Here is a 12,993-nt window from a genome sequence, read left to right as displayed (position 1 = left end):
GCTGACATTTGATGATTGTGGCCTCTAAGGTAACAACAGACCTTTTAAAAGTTTTACTTAGCAGAAGACTTGTTAAGGCTCTCCTGGCAGAGATGGTGCCAGTATTCTTCTCCCTTAATGAAGACGCAAACCTTATTCTTTGCATTAATGAGATCCCTTCCAGGTATACTGTCAGTATTGTTATATACTCATTATTCTAGCAGAAGGAACAAAATAAGCAAGGGAACAGAAAGGGGCAGGGGGTGGGATTTGATGCTTTACCTGTTTGGTTCTCATTTTGGAGTCTGCTGACAGATTGTTGTATGTATAATGGGCCTGCGTGACTCCACAAAAAAGGACTGCCACAATTCCTGAAATACAAAGAAAAAACCACAGTCAGCTGCTTCTATTTTCTCCTAGAGTGAGTTCAAAGGGATTGGGAGGCAGATTAGCCCGCCTACAAACTAATTAAACAGCGCTAAACACTTTTTTAAAGCCTGAAGGAAAATGTTACCATTATATCCTTCAAATAAACTAAAATTTAGCCTTGATCATAATAACTAAAGGTCAGGATTCTTTCCAATCTCCCTGTAATTCCATCTGTCTGGTGAATATCTACAAGGGTCTGTTCTATGCACATCTGATTGTTCAAAATTACTGCACAACCATCCAGTTTAAAATCAGACAAAATAGTGCAGTGACAAGTCAGAGCCAGTTCTGCTATTAGGTAGAATGAGGCAGCTGCTCCAGGCAGCAGAAACTGGGAAGGAACGGGGAGCGAGATATTGGAGGATACAGTTGTGTTTACCATGTTGCCTTTCCTGTGCCGCCTAAGGTTGCCTGCTAACTGTGTTTCAAGTAACTGTGCCTAGCATTATGGCCTAAAAGATTTATTCTCACATCGGCAACAAAATAAATCATCCGGTAAAATTAGGGATTTTTCAAAATATCATTAACCATGTGATTCTTAATAAAAATGGAGAGAAAAGTTTCCTGGACACCATTTCTATTGCAGCCTGGAGGTGCCTTTTCAGATTTCAGTACTGGTGTGGGGTTCAGAATCTTCAGTGCAGGGACAATATTCAAAGACCTTCTCTTTGATATATTCATGATTAATTGACAAAAAAGCCATGCATTTTTGATCACATGCTTATTTATTTATAGAACATTTATCATCCGCCCTTCACCTGAAGGTCCCAGGGTGGAGAATACATTCATATTTAAACAAAACAGCAATAATACACTAAAAATATTTTTTAGTAATTCATCATAAAGCCACAAAACATTAAAACCACCAAGCAGTAGCAGCAGCATAAATATGCCCATAGAACTTAGCTTGCTCTTCAGATAATGAGGTTTCCCTTATTTTTCCTGAGACCTTCATGGGATTTACTCCCCTACTGATATTCTTTAAAAGATGCATCACAACACTTTGAATCCTAAATGTATATTACATGTAAGAGTATTTGCACTAGATAATACCCTAAAATACACAACCCTAATGCTTTGTTAAGTTGCCTCTATATTCCCCCACCTTTTTGAAGACTGCATTATATTCTGCCTTCTTTTTCTCACTAGATTAGTTGTTATCATGCTAACAACTCAGGGCAGCATTCATGACTGGCATATTCCATAAGATCTTCTGATCTCACAGTTGCGGATGGAATGGGATTTGGGACACCTTCAACCTCTTTCTGCATTCCAGAAGAGGGTATTCTCTGGGAAGAAGGATTGATTGTAAACCACTCTAGGAACTGTAGCTCTATAAGGGGAACAGGGGTCTCCTAAAAACTCTCAACATCCTTAACAAACTACTGTTCCCAGGATTGTGTTTAAAGTGGTATAATTCTGCTTTAAATATATAAAGGTAAGGTAAAGGGACCCCTGACCATTAGGTGACCGACTCTGGGGTTGCGGCGCTCATTTCACTTTACTGGCCAAGGGAGCCAGCGTACAGCTTCTGGGTCATGTGGCCAGCATGACTAAGCTGCTTCTGGCGAACCAGAGCAGTGCACAGAAACGCAGTTTACCTTCCCGCCAGAGCGGTACCTATTTATCTACTTGCACTTTGACGTGCTTTCAAACTGCTAGGTTGGCAGGAGCACGGACCGAGCAACGGGAGCTCACCCCATCGCGGGGATTCGAACCACCGACCTTCTGATAGGCAAGTCCTAGGCTCTGTGGTTTAACCCACAGCGCCACCCGCATCCCTTTAAATATATAGTTGCATATTATATGACCAATGTGTGTAAGCCATGCACATTACCCATAAATATGTATGAAACACAATGCGCGCCTCTACTTTTCTGTGTCCCCACCTAAATGGCCCTCCATTGTTATCATTATATTGCTGGGATTAGGCATGAATGGAATCACAGAATCATAGAAAGGACCTTGAGGGTCATGTAGCCCAACCACTTGCACTATAGGAATCCTGCCCACATCCACCCGTCTAGTCCTGTTGTGTTGGATGAGATGGTTAGTAAGGCTTGAGGATGTGGACAAGGTGCTTGGATTGGTCAGGGCAACCACTTGCGCTCTGGATTGTTGCCCCCTTTGTTGATAAAAACTAGCAAAGAGGGGACAGTTAGATGGGCCGGGGGAGTGATTAATGCTTCCTAGTGAGAGGGGGTGGTCCCTGTCTGCTTGAAGGAAGCAGTGGTAAAACCACTCCTCAAGAAACTCTTCCTGGATTTGGAAAATCTAAGTGACTACCAGCCAGTTGCTAATCCCCCCATCTGGGGCAACAAAGCAGTCAACTCCTAGGAGCTGAGGTTCCTTCGTGCCCCCCAATAAAATATATGAGGGGGCCATACAACCCCCTAAGTTGATGGACATTGCTATTCAAAGGGTGTGTGCAATATTTTATTCGCCCTTCATTCGTAGATCTCAGGTTAGTTCACAGCATAAAAATGCAAGCTAAAAAAAGAGAGAGCATGCTTTGGAAGACCAAAATCACATGACAGCAGCCCCTCATTACTGTATGTGAGTTATAAAGTGTGCATTATTCTTTATGGGGAGATGTATTAGTGGAAATATTCAATTTCCTTCTGACATCATCCAGCTTCATCTTTCAAACTGCTATCCCCTGAAAAGCATTTGTCATGAAAAAAAAATTCACTGGTTCTCGTCTCATTAAATGTTAGCGGGGCCTTCTGCTTCTGGGCCTGAAAGCAACCAATTCCTTCATTGGGAACCAATTTTCTACTAACCTGGATGTTCATTTTCAAGGAAACTTTAAAAAGTTCCAACATTAGAGAAATATTGGTTACTTTGATTGCTGTAGCTTGAGAAATTCCCTCTCAGCTGCAGCTGTGAGAAGAATGGGTACTTGCAATTAAATAATAGCCAACTTTCCACCCTTTCTGTTGCTATTTGATCATCATAATTGACTGAGTCAGCAGCATCCACCATTGATTAAAATGAGCAACAGTGCACAAGTAAAAATCTAAGGTAAAATGAACAATGGAATTTCTCCCTCACTAAAGTATAACTAAATCAAATAAAATATAGATTGGGGGGAAGTGAGAACAAAAAAGATGCTTCTGCCAAATCTATTTGCAGGTATGAAAACCCCAACTGTGCCAAGTTCTTTGATAATGAGCAAGAAATAAATCTAAAAAGACGCTAAAGTGGGTTTTCAAATTATGTATTTGAAGGGTTTCTTATTGTATAAAACAAAGTTTGCTTCCTCTGAAATTAGGGAGGAAAGGATCAGGGAAAATAACATTCCAAATAGAAAGAGCTGCAGTTCATCTTAGAATATAACGTTGATCACATTAATAAAACTTGTACATTCACTTCATGTCTCTGAGTAATGAGGAGTTCCAGGGCACAGGGCTCAATCATATTTGTTTTCTTTCGGAAGGAGGTCATTGGTGGCATATTGGCATTCTATAATATTTATGTTTATTTACAAATATACAAGTGGAGTATATGGTGAACAGCTTAAACACCCCAAGAGACAACCAAAATCCATGGCTCCAGCATCAGGTCTCCAGGGAGACTGTCAGGACCCCAAAATGCTGTTAGCTCACAGAATCCCAGATCCAAGTTTGCTGAGTCTCTATGCCTCTCTCCAAAAGTGATTTCTATTGTTATTGTTACACACATCACCATCCCCTTGCTAGATGTCCTCTGAGAACTAGGCTAGCCTATGGATGAGGAATCGGGCGTCCTGATGATGTCATTGGTCTTCAAGTTGCCTTAGCAGCAACCAGCATGGTCAATGGTCAGGGATAATGGGAACTGTATTTGAAAGGCCACAGTTGCCCCATCTTTGTTTTGTCCATTGAGAAGTCCAGCTACTGATAACAATTAACCAATCTTTCTAAGCAAAGTGAACGTTGCCAAGGAGGGCAATTGATGTAAATAGGAAAAAGAAAACTATTAAGCGTCAAATAAGTGCAGATTTTTTTTATATAGGTAAACTCTGTTGATAATAGTTACCAGAACTATCCCTTTATGTAAAAGGAAATACATTTCCCCCCAGAGTTTTGGGTTGTTCTTATAGGAAAGAGTCCTCTTGAAATAAACCTGAATTACTACTTCTGGGCAGTTTGTATCAAATCAAAACCAGGGTGACAATATCTCCAAGGACTATTTTAATTGGAATGTCCCACACAACTGGATGTCAGAGTGTCGCTTTGAGGCTTTTGTCAATTGTGCTGTACAAACTGTAAAGCTTGACAGTACTCTAAGGCTTTCACCGGAGAGTCCTAGTTTGCGTCTGGCTGACAGGAAGCATCAGAAAAGTGGCTGAGTTAAACATTTAGGGCATTCATCCAGGGACCTGACACTTTGCAATGACATCTCAGCAGAGAGATAGCACCCTGTTCTAAATACAGCTCAGCTGCTTCTTTAAAAAAAGTTGTGTTTTCTAGGGTTATTGTCATTCTGAAAGGACTGTTGCAATTTAACAGACCTTGTATTCACACACTATGATATCTATAAAAGAGTTTGATATTTGTTCCAGAGTTTCCATAGGGTGCTGAGTTTAAACACTATTATCTGTATTTCCTCTCCCAGGAACAATCTGTGAGTTCAGAGGAAAAGAAATATAGGAACTATGGCTGAACTGAAAGATCTTATGATATGTTTATTGTGTCTTGAAATAAAAGATGGTGAGGGAGGGTTTCACACACATGTGCCTTTTTTGCTGTTTTTTTCAGAATCCTTGTGATGATTAAGCTCCTTACCAGATTATTTTCTCCCTATTTTTAAGCACAAAATATACTGGCATGAGGATGGAAAGCATTGTCCCCAGTCTATGTTGACTTCAGACATTTTCACATAGCCAAATCTCATTGTCTACTATTCTTGTGATGAAGCTAAATGGCGATGCTTTTTGCCTTTGCTTTCACACAATTGCTGCCACCACTAAGTGGAATGAATACTTCACCTGCTGTTTATGGGTTCCCTTAAAATTTCTGAAAGGGGCTGCTCCATCCTGAGTATGGGGGAAATTAACCAATGTGGTGGCCTTTTGGCTTTGCAATAACAGAAATCAAAATAAGAAACTTTTTCAGAACAATCCTAAGCTTGTCCCACAGTTCTGATGCAGAATCTTTTATAGTGATAAACAGGAGCCCATGGGTATTGCTACTGCCCCTTTAATAATAATACAGTCAAACCTCGGCTCCCAAACGGCTCTGTTTTCGAACAATTCGGCTCCCAAACACTGAAAACCCAGAAGTAAATCAAGGACCAATGGGGCAGAGGTGCTGCCTATGCACCTGAGATTGCACGGGCTAAAGACAAGAGAGAGAGAGAGAGAGAGAGAGAGAGAGAGAGAGAGAGATTTCTTATAGAGATACTTCATCACAGATGGAGCCTACATGTGTATATCTCTACATGCATTGGCTTCCCTGTCTTAGATGTTCACATCTAATATAAGGATGCTGAGGGCAGAAACAGGACAGGAAAAGCAATGTACGGCCCCATTACCTCTGTCTAAATTCTGTAGCCCCATGTATTAATACACAAAGGAAACTGTGCTTCTCATCACATTGTATCACATTGATTTTAGAGGCTCAAACATATCAAAATGCAACTGCTGGCAGGAGACCTAAAGTGGGATGCATCTCATGCCATGCTTTTAAAGAGCTTGAATAGGGGAGTTGCCATTACAACTGCTGATACATTACCGGTGATGCTTAGATACACTGGTTGAGTAGACTTACCTTTACAAGGCCCAATTTATATGCTAAGCAGGTGACCTGGTAGCTTTGAAGATGTCAAATGGCACAGTTCCCAATTTACAAGGCAAGCCTCAAGTGTGAAGCAACACCCAACTGGTTTGCATAACTTTTTCAACTTAGCCACAAAAATAATAATATGAGAAATAAGATATGTGACAAACAATGATTTCATTGCTTGAGCCACAGCCAGTGTAAAGTTAAATTCCATTTTTAGATGGCTGGAACATATTGTACAACCAACCATAAAATAATTGACACATGCCATATTTTCACACTCCAAGTGGCATACGTAGTCACTCCCTTCACTCAGCTTGGAAAGTGTTTCATCCTGTTCTTTTAACATATCAAGTATCTGAAATCATAGCAGTAAAATTTTTTGGGGGTGTCACTGTGAACAGATGGGTTTTACACTTACATAGTAGCTGTAGTAAACTATTTTTAGAGGCCAAGATGTGAGTGGAAGGCACAATCTAGATCCATTTAGATGTCTTTTTTAAAAAATAAATAAAACAAAAACAAAACCCAAGAACATTGTAAGGAAATGAAACATCCTTTCATTTGCTTACAAACAGAAAAATTGCTGAAGTCATTTGAAAGGAAATTGCTGCTTATCCACAAGCAAATTACAGGTAAAATAAAAACTGGTCTTTCTAATCCTTTCACTGGACATACAAACACATTCATTTGCACAATCATTTAAAACAAAATTTACACAGCAAAATGTTGTGCACAAGGGAATGCTCACACTTCGCTAATGGTAAGAGAGTACCATTTGTATTTATTTTTTGTACCACCAGCCTTATCTTGCCTCTGATTGCTTTGCTGGCCAACCAGTTAAGCCAGGCGAAATCCCACCTAAATTAGAAACTGCTTATTTGAAGTGGTGGCCAAGTATATTTCTCAGGAGATCTTTAACCATCACTCATTCAATTGCAGCACAATCTTACCTGACTTTTTATTTTATTTTTTACATTTTATAACCAGCACTAGACCAAGGTATAATATTTCAGACTTAAGACCAATTTTCTTCAAGAAATGATAAGAGTACAGTTCTGATCATCTAATTTGGCAGCAGCATGTCTGAAGTTCTTTGCATATCTAACATGAGTCATCCTTTGGCTTTGGTAAAAATCTCTTTCAGCTTCTGCCTTCTGGAAGAAGGTATAGGGTTGTAAAGGCCAGGACTAGCTGCCTGAGAAACAGTTTCTATGCAAATGCAATTCTGGTTCTAAACGCAGCAGAAGGGGTTTCTATAGTATAGTGTATTTTAAAATGGGGTTTTAGAGTTTTTAGGGGTTTTTGAATGTTTTGTGTAGTTTTGTAGTAGTTTTATGTAGTTTTATGTAGTTTTGTGGTAGTTTTATGCAGTTTTTATGTAGTTTTATGTAGTTTTTTCAATTTCATTGTCCTGCATGGGACAGTGACAATAAAGATATAACGTACCTTTGGCTTCTTTTCCAGTGGGTACCCCGTTAGAGGGGTCTAGTGGGAAGACTCTGTCCAGAAGCCAAGCATGGGGGCAGATGGGCCATAGAGCTTCCAGCAGTGTCCTTGTAGGGCCCCCTAGGTAGATCCACATCTTGAGGCAGTCCCATAATCCCAGGCATGACCCTGCTCAAGTGTCAGCCCTCCATCTGGAGGCTGAGAAGGGATATATAACCAGTGTCTGAGCTGAAGTCTACCTACAATTCTAATCAGTGTCCCCCCCCCCCAAAGTGCTGATACATTACAAGATGGGGTGGGAGTGCAGGCAGGGGAAGGGACGTGGCCTGATGCTAAGGTAGGGTGCCAGCAAACGGCTTTCATTTCCAATTGTGCAACTCCCCACCCCAATAATAACAAAGAAGAAGAAGCCTCAGGTGCCAGAACAACTTGATCGGTGTTTGCTTTCATACTATGTACCTTTACGAAGAGGGTGGAGGAAGAAAAACATCTTGAGCCAGCCCGGGTCTGACTTCTCAATGATTTTAGAAACAATGAATTGGTACAGGTACATGTAAGAGCTGGGATATATAGTTGGGAAGGCCATCTGTGTTTGTTGATCAACTTGTGAATCTCTACTATTGCTAAAGGCTTCCTAAATAGGTTGTCAAAAAATAAATAAAACGAGGAACTCCCACCCATTTATGTACATCAAAACTGTAGAGCAGGGGGAATCCATTATTACCTCTGCTTTGTGCTTAAGGATGAATGTTTCCACCACCCACACATTTTTACAATGGATATAGAAACAGCGAGCTGTGTGGGAAGCTTTCGGTAACCTCATTCTCAGAAGTAAATGTTGTGCTTTTCTTACATCACAACTGAAAGATCTGTCCCAGGCACAGGAGCTCTGATGCACACATGGAGAGCTCTCTTTTGAAACAGCTTCCCTATTCATTTTAACAGAGAGATCCAACCTGTCAAGAGACAAAAAAGGCACCTGCCATATGTATTCCTGTCCATTTTGATTTCCAGATCAGAGTGCCTAGGGATGGGCAGATTTGCCAATTTCAGTTTCTCACTTTTCCAAGCTCAAGTTCAATTCTCCATTTTTCCACATCAGTTTACATTAAAAAAGCTTCATCAGCATTTTAGTGCAAATTGCTCCTAATATATATATATGCCATTGTGATGGGATGATGAGCTGCTTGTGCGTAAAATCGTAGTCCCTCAGAGTTTGTTCAAGTCCACAAACCTCTGTCTGTGACGGAGCCCCTCAGACATGGCTCCTCTTAGTCACTCGCAGATTCCGACAGTGGCTGCTTTCGGAATCGCTTCCAACATAAAAACTCCTTAACGGAAACACGTCTTCTGGACTCACGGCGTGACAGTTTCCGGCGAGGAGTGGGTCTCCCTATGGGAGGTCCAGAAACCTCCCCACTGTTCTCGCTGGACGTGTCCCTGAGCCCTCCCTCTTGCTCGCTTTCCCTCAGAGACCCACCTCTCCCCCTGCTGGTTCCTGCTTCCGCTGCTGGGTCTCTCCCAACCTCCGTGAGCCCTTCCACCACCTGTCCCTCCGATGGCAGTTCCCTGACATCCACCTCCCCTCCAGGGCCCCCGTCACCCCCTCCCGTTCCCTCTCCTCTGGGCGGTGAGGAGGTAAAACCCCGAAAAGAATCCTCTTCATCTTCAGACGTCTCGAACATTTCCCTCCATCGGCTGCCGCTCCGGGTCGCTGAATCCTCCTCCTCCTCGGCATCTGTGAACCCCTCCAACTCCTCTTCCTCATCTGTGGTTGCAAAGTATTCCCTCCGGAACCTCGCTACAGGCTGAGGTTTACGTGGGAACCTCTGATGAAAAGTTTCTATTAAGATCTCGTCATTGACATCCTCTGCCATGACCCAGGTGTTTTCCGACTCCGGTTCCCCTTCCCACATTACCAAATACTCCACTTGATCTCCCTTCCACCTGGAATCAAGGATCTCCGCCACATGGCTGCTGTGTTCCCTTTCCTCCATTGCTGGTCCCCGGGTGAACCTCCCTTCTCTGTCCCCTTTATACGGTGACAGCAACGACCTGTGGAAAACTGGGTGCAGCTTCATGTGGTTCGGTAACCGGAGTCTGAAAGCCACTGGGTTGACCTGTTGCGTGACTTCAAATGGGCCCAATCTTTTGGGTCTTAACTTCTTACAACCCCCTTTAAATGGTAACCCTTGGGTTGACAGCCACACCTGGTCCCCCACCCTAATGGTTTCACCTTCCCTTCTGTTTTTGTCTGCCTGCCTCTTATACTCCTCCTTGGCCCTGTCTAAGTTGAGTTGGAGCTGACGATGGATCGCTTCCATTTCTTCTACAAACTGTTCGGCAGCCGGGACGCTCCATCTCTCCCCTCCGCCCCCGGGAAAGCCCTGGGATGGCACCCGTAATTAGCCAAAAAGGGGCTCATCCCTGTGGACAGGTTCTCCGCATTGTTCTAGGCAAATTCCGCCAACGCCAGCTTCTCCACCCAATCATTCTCTCTGTCATTGACATAACACCTCAGATATTGCTGGAGGATGCCATTGGCTCTTTCCGCCTGCCCGTTGGTTTCAGGATGCCGGGCAGTCGAAAAATTGACCTCTACATGCAGTAAGCTCATGAGCTTCCTCCAGAACCTGGAAGTAAATTGTTTCCCTCGGTCAGAAACCACCCTCAAGGGGGCGCCATGCAACCTAAAAACATTTTCTACAAACAATTTCGCTGTTTCTTCTGCCGTGACAGCATGTGAGCAGGCTATAACGTGGCCCATTTTGGTTAACAGGTCTACCACCACCATGATGGCTGTTTTCCCTCTGGACTTTGGCAGATCAGTCATGAAATCTATTGACACTGCTTCCCATGGCCTTTCAGGTGTGGGTAGCGGTTCTAATAGCCCCGCCGGCGCCCACCTCTCCCCTTTGGCTCGCTGGCATTGGTCACAACCTCTCACATACTCCCGTACATCTTCCCTGACCTTGGGCCTCCAAAATTCCCTGGTAACCAACCACATGGTTTTGTGTTGCCCAAAATGCCCCGCTGTGGGGCTATCGTGCAGCTGCTTGAGTACCTTCCCCCTCAACTCTCCTTCAGGTATATACAGCGCTCCCTTGTAATACAACGTCCCGTTTCTCTCCTCAAAACCTCCGGGTTTGTCTCCCTCCCTCCTGATACCCCTGAGTTTGTCCTGGGCGTATTCATCATTCTCCGTTCCCTCTACCAGTTCTCTTTGCCCCACCAATGCCGCCCCACACACCCAGCGGTCCTCTGGAATGACATGTCTCTCTTCGGGTGCTCCCTCCCCCTCCAAATATTCAGGTTTGCATGAGAGAGCGTCCGCCCTAATGTTCTCTGGGCCTGGCACGTAACAAATCTCAAAGTTAAATTTGGAGAACTCCTGGGCCCATCTCACTTGCCGTTGGTTGAGCACTCGTGCCGTTCTCTAATACTCTAGGTTCTTGTGGTCAGTGCACACTTGCACCTTATGTTGTGCACCAATTAGCAGGTGCCTCCATCTCCGGAACGCCTCAAGAATGGCGAGTAGTTCTCGGTCATACACCGTGTAGTTCCTCTCGGATTTGTTCAGCTTTCGCGAAAAAAAGGCACACGGTCTCCACTCTGACTCCTCCTTCCCTGGCTGCAGAAGCACCGCCCCGATCGCTCTGTCTGATGCGTCAGTTTCCACTCTCATCAGTTTTTGTAAATCCACATGCAGGAGTTGTTCTTCCGAGGCGAAGGCCCTTTTTAGTTCCTCAAATGCTCGCTCCGCCTCCTCAGTCCAAACAATTTTTTTCTTACTGCTGAGACAGTCCGTAATGGGCGCCGTCAGGTGGGCAAAGTTTTGGATGAACTTACGATAGAAGTTCCCAAACCCTAGGAACCTCTGCACATCCTTCTTTGTTTTGGGTGTTTTCCATTCCAGCACCGCCTGGACCTTGCCGGGATCCATGGCCAATCCCTTGTCTGACAGGCGATACCCCAGGAATTCCACCTCTTTGGTATGAAACTGACACTTCTCCAGTTTCACCCACAGCTGGTTCGCTTGCAGCCTGCTCAACACTTCTCTGACGTCTCTCACATGCTGCTCCTCATTCTCAGAATACACCAACACGTCATCTAAGAAGGCCACACAATTCTTGTAAAGCAAAGGCCCCAGTACGTGGTTCATAAACGATTGAAAGCACGCGGAGCCTGCTTGTAGGCCGAAGGGCATCACTAAATATTCAAATGCCCCCAAAGGGGTGAACATGGTGGTTTTTCATTCATCCCCCTTCCTTATTCGTATCAGGTTGTACGCCCCCCTTAGGTCCAGCTTTGTGAAAATCTTTCCCTTCCGCACCCTTGTCAAAATGTCGTCAATCCTGGGCATAGGGAAGGCCACTGGTTCTGACACTGCGTTCAATGCCCTGAAGTCACACACCAGCCTCGGCTTGTCCGTGGTTTTTTTTATCCACAAAAAACACTGGGCTGCCTCCCACCGCTCTGGACTCTCGGATGAAACCTCTCTTCAGGTTCTTGTCAATGAACTCCCTTAGTGCCTGCATCTCTCTGTCTGACATGGCGTACAGCTTGCCTACAGGGAGCTGTGCCCCAGGGAGTAAATTGATTTGACAGTCAAAGGGTCTATGCGGGGGTAGTTGGTCAGCTTCCCTTTCGCTGAAGACGTTGCGAAGATCTGCGTATTGTCGTGGTACCTTCACGTTCTCCATTACTTCAGTCCCTGCTAGGGTGGCTTGGGCCCCTGCCAAACCCTTTCCCTCTTTGCAGTGTTCTAAGCAATGTGCTGAACCAAAGGAAACCACTCTCTGATGCCAGCCCACCAGCGGATCATGTAACGCTAGCCAGCTCATCCCCAATATAATGGGAGCTCCTCCCAAGGTGGCCACATTAAACGCTATCAGTTCGGTGTGCCTTGCCACCTTCATTATCATTGGGACGGTCTGCAAGCTGACTTCTCCTCCCAACAGCTCCCTGCCATCAATCGTGGTCACCTGCAGGGGGTTGCTTAAAGGGATAGTCTGTATCTGGTGCTCAGCAGCAAACTCCTTACTCATGAAATTGCAGGAGCTGCCTGAGTCCAGTAGCGCCTTTATCTTTAGTGGGTGTCCGTTAGGCAGCTCTAGTAACACCTCTATCACTAGGGCGGGTTTAGGAGGTTCTGGAGTGGGCACTTTCACTGCTCTTTGGCCTGGCTGCTGTGCCCCGACGGTGGCAGCCAGGCGTTGGCTTTTACTTGCTCCGGTATTTCTTCCTCTCTTCCCTCAACAGCTCCCACCATCCCTTGCCATTCCTTCCTCTGGGGGCAGACTCTGGCAAAGTGACCTGGCTGTTGGCAGAGATAGCATTTCCGGGCGCCTTTTCCCTCCTTCTTTCCCCC

At 44.4% G+C, this 12,993-nt stretch overlaps 1 protein-coding gene across 1 annotated transcript in view; it reads right to left on the bottom strand.

The window, feature by feature from the left end:
• Window positions 1–12,993, bottom strand: part of SLC9A9 (solute carrier family 9 member A9) — a 277,743-nt gene that overhangs the window by 155,444 nt on the left and 109,306 nt on the right. The window contains exon 9 of the mRNA XM_081190736.1: window positions 262–350. Within this exon, the coding sequence (XP_081046862.1) occupies window positions 262–350 (89 nt within the window). The remainder of the gene's footprint in view (window positions 1–261; window positions 351–12,993) is intronic.

This window comes from Podarcis bocagei, assembly GCF_964188305.1.
Source record: "Podarcis bocagei genome assembly, chromosome: 4".
Classification (NCBI taxonomy): domain Eukaryota; kingdom Metazoa; phylum Chordata; class Lepidosauria; order Squamata; family Lacertidae; genus Podarcis; species Podarcis bocagei.
Note: the sequence above shows the minus strand (reverse complement) of the source record. Positions and strands in the feature narration are given on the sequence as shown.